The sequence below is a fragment of the Plectropomus leopardus genome, chromosome 3 (genome assembly GCF_008729295.1).
Source record: "Plectropomus leopardus isolate mb chromosome 3, YSFRI_Pleo_2.0, whole genome shotgun sequence".
NCBI classification, from domain to species: Eukaryota; Metazoa; Chordata; class Actinopteri; order Perciformes; family Serranidae; genus Plectropomus; species Plectropomus leopardus.
The window spans coordinates 34,917,228-34,935,984 of NC_056465.1; the positions used below are offsets into that span (position 1 = coordinate 34,917,228).

Genomic DNA, 18,757 nt, shown 5'->3' on the forward strand with positions numbered 1-18,757 from the left:
GTGGCCACGTTCTAGCTGTGATGCAGCCACCAGAGCTGATTGCGACCATCTAGAAAATGCATGCAATGGCATGCCCTAGGGCTGAGCGATATGGAATAAAGTCTTATCACGACCGCACCCTGTCGGACATGAAAGCACTGGAGCGGGCTGTCGGACATATCCACACGCTGGAGCCGGCTGTCGGAGATGTGCGTGCGCTGGAGCAGATTGTTGCACATGTCCGCTCCAGCACGCGAGAGCAAACAAAAATACACAATCTTTATGCTAAAATTTATGATATATGCATGAACACAGGCAAAATTATCAAAAAATTAAGAATGAAAAGTGTAGAAAATGTACCAGACAGTCCCTAAGGATTAAAGTACCTTAATTGCCTCCATGAGCCACTGCTGCTCCTGAAACTACAGTGTTGATAAGCCAGCCAAATCAGTGGGCAAGACTATAATAACTAACTTTGTGTTGTTTTTAGAACACCAGATTGCACCTATCCTATCCACGTCATTTCACTGAAATAGATGAATTAGAAACTATTTTCCATTTTGAAACTTCACTGTGTAAAGGGACAATTTGGCTCCAGAAATACTAATAATGAACATCAAAACATAAAGACATCTCTACATTATTCTATCAGTAAATCGTTCAGCAAAACCTCTCCCCTTCTAAACAGGATCAATGAACAGATTAATGTCTTTTCCCACCACTGAGACACTGATAAGGTCTAATGTTTGGTGTAATAGCTCTGTTTCCCAATCTTTGAGTCCAAAGCCACCTTTACCCTAATAGAAGCCCGTTCCACAGCATGAGTTTGTTTAAAGAAACATCAATGCATCATGAAGATTCAGCAACTCAACAACACAAAGACACGAGCCCGAACAGTCAGTGTGAAATGTCTGGCTCTGTAGTCTTTCTTGACTTACGAATGTCGAAATATAAGAGGATACAGCGGCAACTGTGAAAGCCCAGCATCACAGAGCTAACACAGACAATTTAATCCACACACAATGAGCCATTCAAATCTCATTACAGTGCAGCACAGTGCTTCTGTGAACGCTGAAGAATAGAAACGTGTTTTTCTTTTCCTTTTTGAGGGTTAAGAGGAAGCAGTAAGGCCGAAGGAGACAGACCTTTGTGGCAACACTGATAATATAATAAAACTAACTGATTATAAGCGGAGCGATATTTTTGAGCCTCCTCAGTTAGAAGTTGTGCTCTCCATGGTGCAACTCTCTCAAAACTAAAGTTTGACATTTTGAGCTTTCTTGCTTTCTGGCAGAGAGTTGGATGAGAAAATCGATACAGTTCTCATGTCTGTCTGTTAAATGTGAAGCTACTGCAAAGAGCAGGTGAGCTTAGCTCATCACAAAGACTGAAAACAGGAGGAAACAGCTTTCAAAATGTGACAAAATCTGCTAACTCCATGGCATATTTCTAATAAGCATATTTCCCAAAATGTCTCTCTATTCCTATAATAAACTTCAAAAACCGTCATATGAATATTTACCAATACATTTTCACGACTTTTCAAATTTCATACGGTGTTTAAACACCTCATGTGCTATTGTGCAGGTTTGTGAAGCAAAACTTTCAGGGAATATTTTGTTTTCCAAAACTTTTCCTGCACTGGAAATTGCTATTTGATATTTACAGGTTTTTCATGACTGTACGAACACTACTTCTATTCCCGGTGATAGAAAGTTTTTATGATATATGTTTATACTAAAGAGGCCAAGAAAGTCAAGTTAGACGAAGGGGGTGAGGAAGACGGAGGCACGGCTGAGATCAAGGACTGAGTGAATCTTTGGAGACCGCTGTAGATGATTTAAAGGCAGGGCCAGATTAACACTCGGGCTGGTGAGACTGAAGCTGCATGTCTCAAGCTTTAGAAGGACGAGGAGACTGCAGAACATTATTAACTCTACTGGCCTGACAGAGAGGCTGCGGGCCAATTTTATACCTGATGGAAATGTCTTTTCCAACTCACAGATGATTTTAAAATGAAAGCAAGAACTCCTCAAATTAAAATAGAGATGTGGTCAGATGAGGTGAGGTTCAGGTTGTGGTCAGAGACATTAGGAAAAGCCTCAGAGTCTCTTTAAACTAACCTTGCACTCACTAATCATCCATCTAGGGCTGTTACTAAATGCTATTTCCATTATCAATGAATCTGGATATTATTATTTTTTTGACTAGTTGACTAATAATAATTTTAAAAATAGCAATCACATTTCTCAGAGGCCACAGTGATGTTTTCAATTTGTTTGATTTGTCTGACATACAGAATATAATCAAAAGATATTCAATTAACTGTCATACAAACAAAGAAACTGTCACATTATGGAGCTGTAACCAGCTAATAACTGACATTTTTGCTTGATAAAAGGAGTAATTCTACATCTATCAGTCACTCCAAACACAATGCTGTTCACCACACTGTGGTGCACCGCCAGCTTCATCTACACAGAATTACTGCAGCGAAGAAGAATACTTCACACATAATAACCCAACAATATGAAAAACTTAAAGGGACAGTTCACCCCAATATCTAAAGTACATATCTCACAGAGTATGTTTAATACATTCACTTTGGGTTGAACTATTCCTATAAGTCAAACACGTGAAACAAGACTGCCTCATTACGCTACAGTTTAATGGAAATACATTTTCTATAATCCAGCAAACCACAACTAAAAGCCTAACCCCAAATCAACAGCTGGAGATCACTGTTCCTTCTGGAGAGCATAACAACACATAGTTAGACCGAGTGGTATACTGGTATTATTTGCAGATGATCAAAAGTATTCAGTGACAAAGTAAGTTGTATTTATCAGTTGAAGTTTAGATAAACAAAAGTTACCTCATAAGTTTTCTTCTTCTCCCTTATATACTGATGGTGTTTCTAAGTTTCCGAGGCTAATCTGCTTAGAGGTTTTTCACACAATACGCCGCCTCCTAACACTGTACATTCCTTCAATAAAGAGCCAGAGTGAGCTAAAAGCCACACACACACACACACACACACACACACACACACACACACACACACACACACACACACACACACACACACACACACACACACACACACAGAGTCTCTAAACTATATGAGAATGAGGGCGGAATAGCTTTGTGAGATTTATTTTTAATTCCTTTTTTATTACTATATAAGTAGATACTTTTTGCTTATAAAGCAATAATACTGCAGGTTTTATTTTCTGTGTGCTTGCAGACGTTTGCAAAGACCGTGGCTATAAGTGCTGTAGCTGCATAAGCAGTATTCTGTTTTTAGGGATGACGAGTGCGATTAGGCTGTTTTGGAGAACACGGTTAGAAATAGTGATCGCTCGAGGGCCCACAGAGCTCCCGATGTTGTTCAGTTCAAAGGTGTCTGTTTTAACACAGGTGTTGGCTTTAACTCTCTCGTTTTACACACAAAAATGGTTATTTCTGGTGAATTTATTTCCATGATTATGTCTTTGATCTGTGTTTGATTTATGTAAAGCTGCATGTTTCCTGCATACGACACAGAGCGCAGTGTGACGGCGAAACAGAGACATAATTGATCATTAGAGACAAACTATTCAATCTCGGAGTCTGCCGCAGCACCTACCTGATATGTGTTGTCAAAGCTGTCATACATGAACCGTGTGATCAGAGACGTCTTTCCAACTGTAAGAGAAGAAAAAGACAAAAAAAAGCGTTAAAAGAGAGACAAGAGGCTTCGTCTTCCTCCATTCAGACACTCGGTGAACGACCAGCAGGATTGGTGGTTATGGTTTCAGCCACGTCTGTCACTGCTGCCCAGGGAGCTCATTACTGTGTGTGGGGTGACCGGGAGGTCAGCGGTGCCATCAGGTCCAGATGTAATTACAATGCTGCTGCCGCTCCTGGCATTATGTGTGTTCCCAAAACACCTACATTTCCTGTTTAATATATTCGACTGGGAGAACGGTGGGATGAGATGCAAACTAATTTTTGTTGAACGACAGAAAAACCTGAGGGAAAAGTCAACCACCCTATAAAAAAAAAAAAAAAAAAACAGTATCTGAGGGCTTCAACAGGTTTGCTGACATTTACAGATGTCTGTCATCTGCATAGCACTGATGCCGAATGCCAAGCTAACAGGCTGATTAATTAAGTCTAATAAAATGACATCTGGATGGTTTGAAGACTCTAAAACCCAATTTTCTCAATCATCTTCTCACTAGGAGCGGTGGGGCTCTTCATGAACACATTTTCTGTTAAAAGTTTTTATTATTCCCAGTGACAGATGTCTGTATTTCTATTTCTGTCCAAAAATGTGTCAAGTACTTCCATTCACCATGGCTCATTTCCATGGCTTATGTCTCCAGGCCACTGTCAATCAAATCGGATGAAACCCCCCACACACACACACACACACACACACACACACACACACACACACACACACACACACACACACACACACACAGACCTGCTCAAGCAGATCAGCAAACTTACTCTGTGTGACACTCTTAAATAATACCTAGAAATACTATTTTTTTTCCAAGTTTTACTAACTTAGTTGAGAAAATTAACTATTTTGGAGATATACTATAGATTTTAAAGCAGGTTTTTAGGATCTTTCAAGGAAGACTTCAACCACCCCATTTCACCTTGAACACATTTTTTTCTTGCATGCTTCCATGGTGAACGAAGAAGCCAAAAAACTGAGATCATTCTTGCTGAACTGAAGTAAAAGGGGCCACATTTAACACCAGCAAAACTATATAAAAAATATGTTTACAAACTCTCATGAAGTCTTGCAGTGTAATCAGTTTTTGCTGAAACAAACACCTACATTTTCTCAAAACACATTTAAAAGTACCTCTTCACAGACGAGTAGCGAGCTAATGCTTCCAATGAGCCATTTTCAGACACTCACCCTTGCCTAGTTTCAGTACTTGTATGTCAGTGTTTCAAATAGTATGTTTTTTGTGAAAATGCATGCGTTTGGAAAGCACTGAGCATACGCCCGGATAAATGAGACATGGATTATACTGCAAGAGTTGTGTGACTGTGATTATGTTTTCAATACCATCATAAATAAAGGTGCTCTTCTATATATTGAACTCATTGTATGTAGTGCACAGCATGCACCAGAACTCAGTCTCCAGTCGTTACTGGTGGAACCACAGACTCTATATAAAGATGGACAAAATGACAGCTCCCCCTAAGTGAAGCTTTTCGATCTCAATCGCGCCCTAGTGTCTGGCTTCAGTATAGGTCATAAAGCCCGCCCCTCCATGTTAGTAAATGGACATGGGCCAAACTAAAAACTCAAAGTACACACTAAATACATTTTTACCAAACATCACCCTGATGTTTGTTCAAGTGTTTATTTTTAAGATAAGTTTTAATGAGTTATTAAATTTAAAAAAAAGGTGATTTTCTGCCATGATTGACAGCTGTCACAGCCAATCCATGTGCTCGCATTCAATGGAGCTGCTCACGAACCAATCGTGAGCAGCTCCATTGTACTCCATTGGACGGGTGTTTTGGCAGGAACTTCCCCAGCGTGAATATCACTACCGCACAGACTCCAGCTCTCAGTTACATCATTTGAACAGGGAATCCAAAAAAGGCCGACATTCTTCTTTATAAATTAAAGTAAACAAGGACCACATTTTTTTTGCACAACTTGTGCAGTACAAACCGAGTCTTGGTTTGCTCAGTACTTCTCAAACACATGCATTTCCTCTGAAACTTCACCATTTAAAACACTGCAGCATGAATAGTCTTACACACCGACAAGTAGCGTGCCTCGGGCAAGCGTGTGCGTTTGAACTCTGCTTGTGTGTTCCACTGAGCAGAGTTCAAACACTCGCTTGCTTGCCCAGGTGCAGTACTAGTACGTGAAGTGATTTAAATAGTGCGGTTTTAACAACAATGCATGTGTTTGGGAAGTACTGACAATACGACTGGATACATTAGACTTGGAATAAAATGCGCGAGATGAGTGAACAGACAAATGTTTTGCTATTGCTTAGCTGTTGTTTGATGTTGATCCTTTTTACTTTGATTCATCAAGAATTTTACCAGTTTTGGGGTTAAGTTTCCCTCACTGATTCAGTGCAACATGGGGCCAGTGATTGATATACAAATGATTATTTTTGTGCGTGAAGTATTCATTTTTTCTAAGCACAATATCCCTGATAATATCCATCACAGGCCAAAACAGAGCAGCTCTGAGTTACAGCATTGTTCAGCACCAACATCAGTATTGATTTCCCTGATCAATGTCTGAGCATTGCCAATAACAAGTTACAGTAATCCTAGTCTGCAAATTCTCCTTTTTGTTTTTTTTTTCCATGGGACACATATATTCAAGCATTTATTCAAGCAACGAGCAGCTCGACAAGAGAGGGGCCAAACATTAGAAAGAAATAAGTAAAAACTTAATAATCTGTCCAAGCTAATGTTTTACTTTTTTGTAGTTTGCAGGACAATTTTTACCAAGTTGCTAATTTCCCCATGTTTTCAAAAGAAATCAAGCCAGTTTTTCCCATTTTCAGAGGTTTAATTGCTGGTGCATAATCATCTAAATACAGCACAGAAGAAATGACATTGATCCAGGTGTTAATGGGTAAACCTAAATATTTAAAAACATGTTTTTTTTGATAGTATTTAATAATCCATCCCATCTACTTTTTTAGATAGTCTTGTCACCTTTTAGTAATTTTTCACAGTTTGTGGGAGTTTTAAATGCTAGTGCAAAACTGCCAGGAGCATTGTGGAGGCGTGTTAAGGTATGGGACTAATAAATGACTGGAAAACAGCCACCTAATTTCATATCAATTCAATAATTAATTCATCATTTTAGAAGCACGAGGCATGATATACCAGAGTTAATCACTCGTAAAAAAGAGGGCTGGTGAGACATGGTTGAATCACTGATAGATGGCGTCTATGGTTTTCAGATATATATTTTTTTTATCCCTGGTGGGTTTCTAGATGAGGAAGACTGGAGCAAAGAAAATGGGGGTGCAAGCAGGAATCAATCACGTCCTCTTCTTGTAACCATTTAACAGCAGCGCAGATGGCTGCCTGAGAGTCGATATCTTATCCTAACTCCTCGGTGGAGCAGATCCAAAGTCATACAGTTAAGTCTAATCAGCCTGTAAACACTGACCAGCCTCTGGATGGCGCAGACTAACATGTCATCTTGTTGCCTCTTGATGAACAGACCCAAATCTACTCATTTACATACACCCCCCAGTGCATCTTTTTGTGCAGCTGCCATTCCAGATTTGTTGTTATTAAATATTTGTGAAATTTCAATCCATTATTCATGTAAAAGAAATGTACTGTGACTGAGTTCTCAAAATGTGCAGCGCAGGCACACTCAGTAAACATAATCTGTCTTTAATTCACAGTTCATCAAATGGGCACCCGGCTACAATTGTTTACAGAAAGACTTTTAATCAGGCGGACTAATTACATGTGTCTGTGCCCTCACTTGGTTTCCATATCTGCGAGGCAGGATTTGATGCGCAGCTACTGATTATGCTAATGATCTCACGCTAATTCATCAATACATCATCTCTCTTGCTCGGCTCCAGAGCTGTCCTACTTTAGACAGATACCAGCTAATTTATCAAGTTCTGCTAACTCAGTCACGGTCTATTTGGGAATAAAACTCCATTATGATTCGTCTGCTGGTAGAGCCCGTTTTTTTTGTGCATGGAGCTGTGGTTAAAGTGGTGCGCTGCATTTAAAAATAATGTTTTGTTTAATCACTTTAACAAAAACAAAAACACAAGAGCAGAAGTCAAAGGAATGGATTAAAAAGGTTATCTGTTCTAACGTACGACACTAGCATCCCATCCGTACAGAGACCCAGTGATCATTTCAAAACCAAGAGGAGGAAAATAATGAGCTAACTACATTATTATGTGGGGTTACAGATTATGTGAGATAAAACCAAATCAAGACCAACATCACCACTGTAGTCCTACAATGCAATATAATATAATTATAATATCAGAATAGTTTGCGTTGTGTTGGTTGTCCAATTGACTTATCATATGTATCTATAGTGTACATATAAACTGTTATTTTAAAAATAAATATTTATTTTTAAACTGAAGATGCTGCCATTTCTCCATTTTTAGCTTTAGCTTTAAAATATACTTTGCAGGATTTTCAGTTTGTAAACAAACTCTTTCGGAAAGGCGACAGTAGGCAGGTTTCTGTTACAGACTGGAGCAAAACTTAAGAGAAATATGTTTGAAATATCGATAAATCTCAATCGCAAGATGACTGCATTTCCACTAAGTGCTGTTCTGCGACTTCTCTTCTGGCAATAACATTCCAAGAAGCATGGCGATGGATGTTCAAGACATTGGCAGGTTTACTTCTATTGCAGCCACCGCACCAGTCGTCATTATTTTCCAATTGAAAGGCGATGTCGGCGTGATATACGAGCGATAATAGAAAGGCAAGCCTTTTACACGTAGGAGTGGCCAGGTATGAGGGATTTCTGGGAGCTGATAGTCCACGATTTCACAGAGGAATTGTGGATTCAAAACTTCCGGATGATCCGCTCAACTTTTGAAGAGTTATGTGATGCAATACCAGCTCCTATAGCTCCTGCTGCATTGTGAGGAAGCCAGTAATAAAGATCATCAGTAGCTGCAGCCCTGTACATTTCAATACAATATTGACTTTACAGTTTGTGGTTTAGTCACAGTTTTTCCCCTGAATAATTGTTAGGCACAGCATGCCTTCACCTCAGCTGTTATAACAGAGCAGGACATCAGAACAGAGAGTCTGAATAACATCCTTGCTGCTGACTCATCCTCCTCGACCACTCGGCAACGTGAGACAGCACTCTCTGTCTGCGCCTCTCAGTCACTGCTGAAAGCTTCAAATCTCAGGGACAGACAGCCTGTATTTCTTCCACTAAGTGAAGGAGTATCTGGGAAAGTGCAGTTTGAACAAAATCTGAAGCGACACCAAAATCTCTCCCCCAGAGAGGAAGACGAGCTCTCTTTGATTTACTTGAATGTATGAAACAGTGTAATGATGCACGGTGAATAACATAACTGAGATGTCACACCAAAGCACCACAGGGAGGCATTAATATGTCCCTTAGTGTCCTGATCCAACCTACAGCATTCTGGGTATCTTAAAAGCCTGAACTGAGTGTGGTATTCAATTTTTGTCAATATCTCCAGATATGACTGCAGGTCTGTTTGTGTGAATTTAATTACTGGGGTGGAAGCAGGAAGCTTAGTTACGCTCGTGGCTGCAATAATTTAGTGAATTTTCTGTTGGGCTAAAAAGAAATGATTAACAAGGCAGATTTTTGATTACATTTCAGAATTAGCTCTGCATTTCTGAACATTTCCTCTTCATAAGCTTTTCATCCTCCTTGCCATTAACGCTGAACACTATTTTAGAGATTATGATGGGATTCAAATGATTAGTAGCTCTAGTCAGACATAAAAGTGAAATCCAAAGCAGCCGCAGAGATAACAGCAGTAACCTCTTCTCATTCAGGTGGTAATAGAGGTGTGTTCACACAGAGCGCTGGGTTTACAGAGAACTGCAGCTTATTAAATTTCAAAAGGAGGGACAACACTGAACTACAGGAAGTTGAGCTATAATGAGAAACAAGTGTTTCAACTGACAAATGCCATCTTTAAAAATCTTTATTATGCTAATTTTCTGGTTCATACTTGTGTTTTCGGTTTCTACCAGAACGTGTTAACATGCTTTAAAGGGATAGATCCCCGAAAAATGAAAAATTCAGTCATTATCTGCTCAACCTCATGCCAATGGAAACTAATAAAGTTAAATAATACTGTTATAATGTTAAATAAAGTACAGAGTTAAACAAAGTACTCTTACAGTAAAGTTAAATTAAGTATTTTTATAATTAAACAAATCTAAGCAGAACCCATAGTGCTTTTATTTTGAAAGATCCAACTAACTTTAAGCTTCTGGTTGGCAGCTGGATGTTAGCAGAAAGTTAAACTCTAACAGCCGTATGAGGATTCATCCACTGCAAGCTGGAAACAAACTTAGCTCTCCAGGTCACATGTTGCAGATATTTTGCTCTGGTGCTCCGTGGTCGCAAAATGTGACTAAATAGTCGCAGTGAAGCTCTGCAGATACAAACACATGCAGAAAAAATATTTAAAATCACAGAGAACAACAACAATGCAGATGGCATATTTTCCAGAAGTCTCTACCATTAAAAATCACAACTAAATGTTTCTACATCAAAATGCTCAAAACATGTACCGGCAACAATATAATCTGAATTTTCTGCTCACAAGGATTACTTCTGAATGTATACCTAATTATCTGAAACTTTGGCCAAAGTTCATATGAACATCTGACAATGAAACATTATATATATGACAGAAAATGTCCCACAGTCACATAGGGAAGCATTGAATCTACTTATCACAAAAAAAGTTAGGTAGAGGAGTTTGACTGGTTTGGTATTAAACTATATAATAGTGCACCTTTCCTGCTGTGTGAAAGCAATGATGCAACATGTATTTATAGCATCCAGTTTTGTGACTCCAGACTGTCTCTGCAAATGTCTCATCTTGACATTTAGGCTATTCAATGTAGCTTTTCCTTCGGTGTCTGGCACCTATTGATTACCGTCACACTCTAATTAAAGTGGATAAAGTCTACAAGTTGTGCAAATGAACTCCTTAATGACGGGAGAAAGCCGTCCACCATTCACAGCATGTCCTTAGACAGCAGAGGACTAATTCTCCCAAACCGCCTCCATGTTTCTCTCACCAGTCAAGCTAACCTGCTCCTGTTAATAAAGACCCAGTGGGCTTGTTTTAAGAACAGCTCATTCAAGTCCTGATCTGCTGCTGGACTCAAAGGGGGATCTTAAAATGAATATGCTAATGTGATCCTCTTATGTTACCGTAATTAGTGACTGCTTGGTCTGTGGAGGGACGGGACGCTGCATTGTTTCTTGTGATTTCTTGATAATGTCCTGATTAAAAGCCCTGCTTTTAAAGACACGACCCCCTTTCAATTTTGCTTTCCTTTGCTGCAAGCCTATGGAGAACAAAAAGTGACTCCAGTATCAACAAATAAATAAATACATAAATTAAAAATAAATCTAAATAAATAAATACAGTAATGAATAAATAAATATGGAAAGAAAATTTTAAAAATATTATATGTATAGATAAATATGAGAATAAATAAATAATGAAGGAAATAAATAAATAAATGCTGAAATATGTATTTAAATAAATTATTAATAATAAAAATCAGATCAAATAAAAAGTCTATTATTTGAATACATAAAAGATTATAGAAATGTTTAAAAGAACATAAATCCCTAAATTTATTAATTAATAAAAGTTGATAATTAATAGGGCAATAAATATATATCTTAAACTTATTTCTACTATATTTTGTATACATAATTTAGTTATTTCTGTATTTCTGTGTCTATATGTTAACATGGTATGAGGTGCTAACCTCATCAGTAATTTATGCATTTATTTATTTACTTAAGTATTTATTTCAGCATTAATATATACTTTTTTCTCTTTCTTTATTAATTTTCATATTTATTTATTCTTGTATTTATATATACATTTACTTTTTACGATTTATTCTAGCATTTCTGTATACTTTTTCTGTATTTATCAGTCATTTTTGTATTTATTTATTTCATTTATTGATTTATTTATTGACTGATACTTTTGTCATTTGTCATCCTCCATATAAGCCCACATTGTAATGTTTTCTGAACAGCGTATAGCTTTACTCAAATGGCTGTGGTAATTTTAGAGGAGTTATTCTATTTTGCTATGAAGTTGCAGTTGGGGTTAGAGAGGATGAATTCATGAGCTTACATAAGGCATTTAAATCTTTAACATCCAAGTGCAGCGTCGTACACGAACTCAACGACACCATCTTCCATTTAGACTTGCAGTTAGATGAAGTCCATATGCTGGCAATGAAAAACACCGCAGCCTCTGATGAGACGGTCTAATGTAAGAAGACATCTGTTCAGGACTAATTCGGCTAACCGTTTGTGTTACGTATAGCTCTACTGGAAATTATTTAGTTGACTGCCCATCACAGAGTATCTACACCATGTTAAAAGGATTACTACAGATTGTATTGACACAGACGGGCAAAATCAACGCGGCACAAGCAGAAATATGCTGACGTTTAGTCTCAGATATTAGTCAAACGCCAAAAATAGCCACAATGCAACTAAATAGCACCTTTTATCAGACCTTCCACACCTCATCCTTTAAACTTCAGTTACTAACAAAGGTTGTCAATATATTAAACAGTCTCAAGCCTAAAGACACACCTGGACACACCAGGACTGAAAGTAGCTACATTTCAAAGTTAAATCAGTTAATTCCAAAAAAATCACTGCAATCAGAGGACCTGTTTGAGGAGGCGAGGTCAATCTACACAAATGTTTGGAGGAGAGTGAACTTTGGTGAACTTTAAGTTCAAATTTAAGCCATAGACCAACAGCAAAACGTGTTTGCATTGCTGAGATTTGAGGAAATGGAGAGTCAGGCGGTCCAAAATGTAGGAGGCTATAGAGGCTTTTTAGCTGTGTTGCAACATCAGCTTTTATTTAACCTCTTCTCTGTAAATAAAAACTAAGAACTGTTAGTCTTAATAAATTTAGTAATCACATTATGGTTTGAAATCAAGCAATTATATCGTTACCTTTTTTAACCTAAATTCTTTATTTTATTTTTTAACCTTTATTTAACCAGCAAAACAATTTAAAAGAAAAACAAAATGGCCAAAAACATTGAAAAATAATCAAAACTTTAAAAAAAAAGAAAATTGCCAAAAGCCTCTTAAATTCACCACAAAAGGGGGAAAATGCCAAATTTACATTAAAAAAAGCCAAAAGTTTCTAAAAAAAAAAAAAACCAAAAAAAATTAAAAGAAAAAACACTGCCAAAATTCTCTAATTATCTGTCTAATGGTCAGATTTTTAAAAAATTAAACGTGCTTACATAACCGTCACTAGCTAGTCAGCCCATGAAGACGCTCTTCGTCCTGTGCTGATTGAGAGACTCCTCCTTATTTGGTATAAACGCTGCTTTAGCGACTAACATGTCAAATATTCTGGACTAGTCGGCTATCAGTTCATGGTTTGGTGAGCGTTGATTTTTAGGCAATTATGAAGCATGACTGAATGGTATAAACACCTCTTTTAAATTAACTGTGTGTACTTATTAAGGGACTGAGCAAAGCTAATGAGCTGAAGAATCTTATAACAGATTTTTAGCAAGCTTGTTATCTCAGAGAGCTTTATATGTCCTCCTCGGTCATTTCTGACTGACAGATATAAATAAAAAATATTATCTTACTTTATTATGACTACTGAGTGAAAACATTTCATATTATTAAGACCCTTAACACACATGCGTATGCAGTGCAGGAATTCAACCCTCTCACACTCCTTCTGTTGATTATACAGCCACACTGAGTAAGCTATCAGTTATGCAGTCACCTTAAAGACAGCTTAATAAATAGTAATGCAGTTAGGGGATTCCTGCGTGGTGGGTTTCCAATTACAGCCTTGGTTTTAATGAAGTCACTACTTAGTTCAAAGACTGTGTGTGGAGCGAGTTAGCAACATGAGGGCCAATTAACGGAGAGGACGGAGCACCTGCTGCTGCACAACCTGCACTTTCACCAGCAGGGCTCTGCTGAGCACAGTCAGCACACACCTCATCAAGGCCTCTCTTAAGAGCTCAAAATGCAATTTTACGGCACGTTAAAGGCCCAGCACAGTTGGGCTCACATTAGGCTCTGCTATTTGTGAACTGCGCAACCATAAAATGAGTTAGTTAAGGATTCTGTCACCTCCACACCTAAATAATCCATGACTTAAAAAACAAATGAGTAAAAAAATGATAGAACGGAATTAATTAATACCTACGAGAAATTACAGGTACTGAAGATAATCACACTGAATGAACTGAAATAGAAAAACGCTTTTAATGACAAAATCAACAGCTAAAAGACCGTAGTCTTTTTCAGATTAATCAGAATACTTATATAGTGTTTGTGTCTGTAAATGTGCATGAGACTGAAAGAAACTTTAAATTAGAAGAACTTAAAAGAAGTAAAAAAGGTTCTTTCCAATTAAAAAATTGTTTTCCAAATATGACTTAAAAAACTAGATTGACAGATAGATGATTGTCGTTTTCCATTGTTGGCCAACTGACGTTTATATTCAATGTGAAAATCCACGATATTTCCATGTTTTCCATGTGTGAGCGAATCCCAAAAATCACATTTTAGTCACAAGGAATTATGCTTGTTTGGTACAGACCTCAGCAAAAATCACAACATTTTACAATTTTTTCCTCATGAAAATGATATGCAGAAATTACCATTTCCACTAAAATTGTGACTCAAATTGCAATCTCAATATCTGCTGAAATAACTGTAATGTTTTTTTGGGTTTTTTTTTACATACCGTGCAGCCCTCGACCAGACAATGCAAACACACACACATACACACTCAGTATTATCACTCCCCACTGAGCTCTATCAAGCTGAATGATAACCAAGTTGTCCATGCAGCCCTGAAGCTGTGTGCCAAGCAGCCAGGTAAAACTACTGCTGGTCACTTGGCGGCTGGCATCACGATATACCCTTGGGGACATGGCAGCCAATCAGAGCATGGCCGTGCTTGCTGCATGGGCCCTACTCCCTCTCACAAGGATACGGATAAAAATAAAACAGTACGTGTCATGCCTTGCCTTCGCACGACACCGGGAGGAGAGCCGGGCACACCGGAGAGAGGCAGATATCTAATATTTATCAATGAGTGAATGAACGGAGAAGAAGTGGTTATTTATGATTGTCCTTACTGAGGATCACAGAGACCTGGAGAAGATACAGAACAGTGGGAGAGATATGGACTCGCGCATCTGTGCACTTGTTTATTCATAGTCACAGCAGCTGGCATGAAGAACCCAACAGGAGAAAGCCAAACAGCAGATGGCCTCCAAATGAATTTCCTTCAGTCTAAGTTAACGAATTACACACGCATTAACAAATCAAAAGGAGCTGCCACCCTGAGAGCTGGGGAAAAATATCATTTTGCTGTGAAACTTTGTAGTTTCGATGCTAATGAGATACCTGAGCGACAATCACAACCACACGTTAGCGCTGCACAAACATTAAACAGCTGCATTTGAGGGACAAGTGCCTTGCTCAAGGGCTACTTCTCAGACAGTATCAGCATCACGTCATAGTTTACTTCACCTAAAGCCATGCCCCTCATTCAGCATGAACAACAAAAGATCTCTAATTTGTTGGCTCCCAGCATGGACCTTTAAAGAGAGAAAAATCATCATTTTCAGATCAGCAAATCCCCACACTGAGCCACGATGAGCTCTCTGGATTCAAACCTTAGATGTGAATCGACCAGAGGCAAACACAAAAACTGTTTTTGACAAATATATAACTGACTAAAACTGCCATTTTTAGCCAAGCAAAGGGGATATCTCTAGAGAGAGTCTGTGAAATCTCACAATCACTGGATGGTCTGCCGGGAAGTTTTGCACAGACATTCATGGCTCCCAGTACGGGTGCTTTCATCATTCGGCAAATGATTATTATCAGCCGATAATCGTTCTAAATAATTTAATTGGTGGTTTCTACAAAGGCTGAGCACAGGTGCCAAACAGGTTATGTACCAACCAAATATCTGTAAAAAAACATGACATTTCCATCAGCATCAGCTGCATTTTAGTGTTTAGTGCTGTTGCTGCTGCTGTTAGCATTCAGCTCAAAGCACTGCTGTGGCAGAGTACAGCCTTATTGAGCTGCTAGCATGGCTGCAGGCTTGCTAAACTGCTGCCAGTGAATGCATGAACCAAGGAAGTTATGGCTTTCCAAACGATCTATTTATTTATTCATTCAGTCATTTTTTTCTCTCCTGTCTGGCTACATGAAAGTTAATTTACCAATGATCACAATCAATCAGCAGCAAAACTATACATAATATGAGTTATTATGATGGTAATAAAAATATGAGCAGCATTTATTGTTTTTATGACACTTGTCACATGGACTGCACCTGCAGAAAATCTGAAACATGAACTCTTTCCAGGACATGTCCATTTACCAATACCTCTGAATAATGGATGAACATGCTTTCAAACTCAACAAAGGCTGAGTCTCCCGTGCACACATAAAGCACTCAGAAAGCCATTTCAGCCCCGATGCAGTCTAATGAGGCATTTGATGTTACTAAAAGGAATAGCAACACACACACAAACACATACAGTACACAGCAGAGGTGCAATGACACATCCACCACGGTGTGACATCGGTTTTGAGATATATGACTCTTGTGGTGTTTGTGATTGCCTTAGGAGACCAGATAGAAGTCATATGTCTGCTGTTGGAGGCCAGAGGGCTTCAGACGTACCAACTGGACGTTTTTAATGTTTAAATTAGATTCCGTTCTCACAAGGCAGAGGGCGGCTGGAGAAATGACGACCGCATCCTCTCAGAGAAAGAGGACACCGCTTTCATTTCCAGTCCTCCATAAATACAAAATGCTGGACAACTTCTAATAATCTCAGATTTGCTCATCTTCTCTGTGTTGAGTGCAGCAGTGTTAACAGCGAGTTAACAAAGCAAATTTATGAAACTATGCCAACATGCCAACGATGTTATTACAGGAATTACAAACAGGTGTCAAAAGTGTTTAATACATCCTTGGATCAGACAATACATTGACTTTATCCTACCAGCTCCCTTACACAAAGTCTGTGCGATGTTCGATCGAGCCCATGTGCAAATAGAGCAGGCAACTTTCCAGAGGATTCACAGTAGGCGAGTGGGTGTGTAATGAACGTTTCTGTCTTTTGGGTAGTGTAAAACTAGAAAAAATAACATGCACTGGAGGATGAAGAAGGGCTGTTTACATAAAGACTGCATCAAAATGTCTAAATGAAGGGAAGACGAGATGTGTTGGGGAGGACCTAGGCTGAAATTGGCGCACAAATTCAAAGAATGGTGAAAAACTTTGTTGAAATGTAACAAAATAACGAATCGGCCACGTGAATGCGGTTTAATCCGTATCATGTCTTGCCTCGTGCATGCTCTACACAGGCACCACCGGTTGAAACACCTTTTGACACAGACAGAGATTCTCATAACATGTTTTGTAGTTTATAGGAGAAAACTGCTAAAATCTGTGTGGTTTGGTTAGTTTTCAGCTGAGATGAAAATGACTGAGAGGTCTCGTCTTACTACTAAAGTTGCGGGTTTATTGTTCAATGACAAACACACTGTGTAGACTGGATTGTGATAAATGAAACTGCCTCTTAGGGCTGGGCAATAGATTAGATATCGATTAATTTGAATTTGTGGTTTTGGAGGATTTTTAAAATGAAAATCTAGATTTTCTCCTGCACTTTCTCTGCTGCTCTCTATGAGTTACTATAGTTCATGGTGGGATGAGCCCTTTCCCTGTGTTTACCTCCCAGAGATACACACACGACAGCAAGCATCCCCAAAAAAGGCCCAGTCTCTTCAGTCGTTTGGAACTGGTTCAGTTTTGCCGTTTTAAACAAACCACTGTCTACTGCAAAAACTGTTGCTACTAGGGGGGTCCCTGGTGGATCACTGTGTAGAGCAGCACCTCATATACAGAGGTTGTATCTTCGCCGCAGTGCCCACGGGTTCGATTCTGGCCCCGACACTTTGCTGCATGTTGCCCCTTCTCTCTCTCCCCCTTTTCAAAGTTAAAACTGTCCTATCCATCAAATGCAAAAAAAGCAAAAAAAAAAGCCCTTAAAAATTGTTGCTACTAAAGGCAGAAGCATGACTGATTTATTTCAACATGTCAAACAGAGGCATGCAGCCGAGTGGGAGAAATGTGTCTCACTCCAAGATGCACGAGACCGCGTCAGCCCACAAACACCAGCTAAAAAGCAGTCGACATTAGTGGACCCAGGAAAGTGACCCGCTACAAAGCTGTAACTGATGACAGTTGCACTGCATATTGCTAAGGATATGATGCCCATATATACAGTGGAAAAGCCTGCAGGTTTATCCACAAGATGAAAACTGTCAAGCCGCCCTGCCTAATCTGTACAACTGTACACGTGAAAAGATCACTACAGAGCTGGAGGGGATGTCGTCTGACTCCACTACATCAGACTGATGGTCCAGTAATTTGAACACAAAAATAACATTATTTGTCTACACCAGGGGTATTCAACTAAAATTGGGGTCCAGCAAAGGTCCGAACCTCAAAACTAAAATCAGAATCAAGATTAATTGAACATTTTACCTCGATTACAATAAACAAATGATTATTTTGCTTTTGCTTTTTTTGTGGTTTGTTTTTTACCCTCATAGTTCACTGACACAGTTTCATTTGACCATGGTGTGTTTGAGTGTTATAAACATGCTTTATTATTATTTATTAAACTTTCCGGAATTATATAAAAAAAAGCTCCATTTTAAACAAACTTCAGGTAAATGTGAGCATATTGTGCTGATAATAGGCCAACCTCTCCTGACTGTAGGACTCTGACTTCAACTTCTGTGCTATTAATCATTTTACTCAGGAATTAAAAACGTTTGTGTATGCCTACTTCTCCTATAGCTGCCAACAGCCTGCCAACATTCCCAGTTAGAGAAAGGATGAAAATAAGGTCATGTGGTGTGGCCCCAAGCCCCAAAATCATTACATCTGCCCCTGTTAATAATAATGAGA

General features: G+C 38.7%; 1 protein-coding gene across 1 annotated transcript in view; it reads right to left on the minus strand.

Annotated features, from left to right (window-relative positions):
- Positions 1 to 18,757, minus strand: part of rab6ba (RAB6B, member RAS oncogene family a) — a 67,957-nt gene that overhangs the window by 32,713 nt on the left and 16,487 nt on the right. The window contains exon 2 of the mRNA XM_042516681.1: positions 3,608 to 3,666. Within this exon, the coding sequence (XP_042372615.1) occupies positions 3,608 to 3,666 (59 nt within the window). The remainder of the gene's footprint in view (positions 1 to 3,607; positions 3,667 to 18,757) is intronic.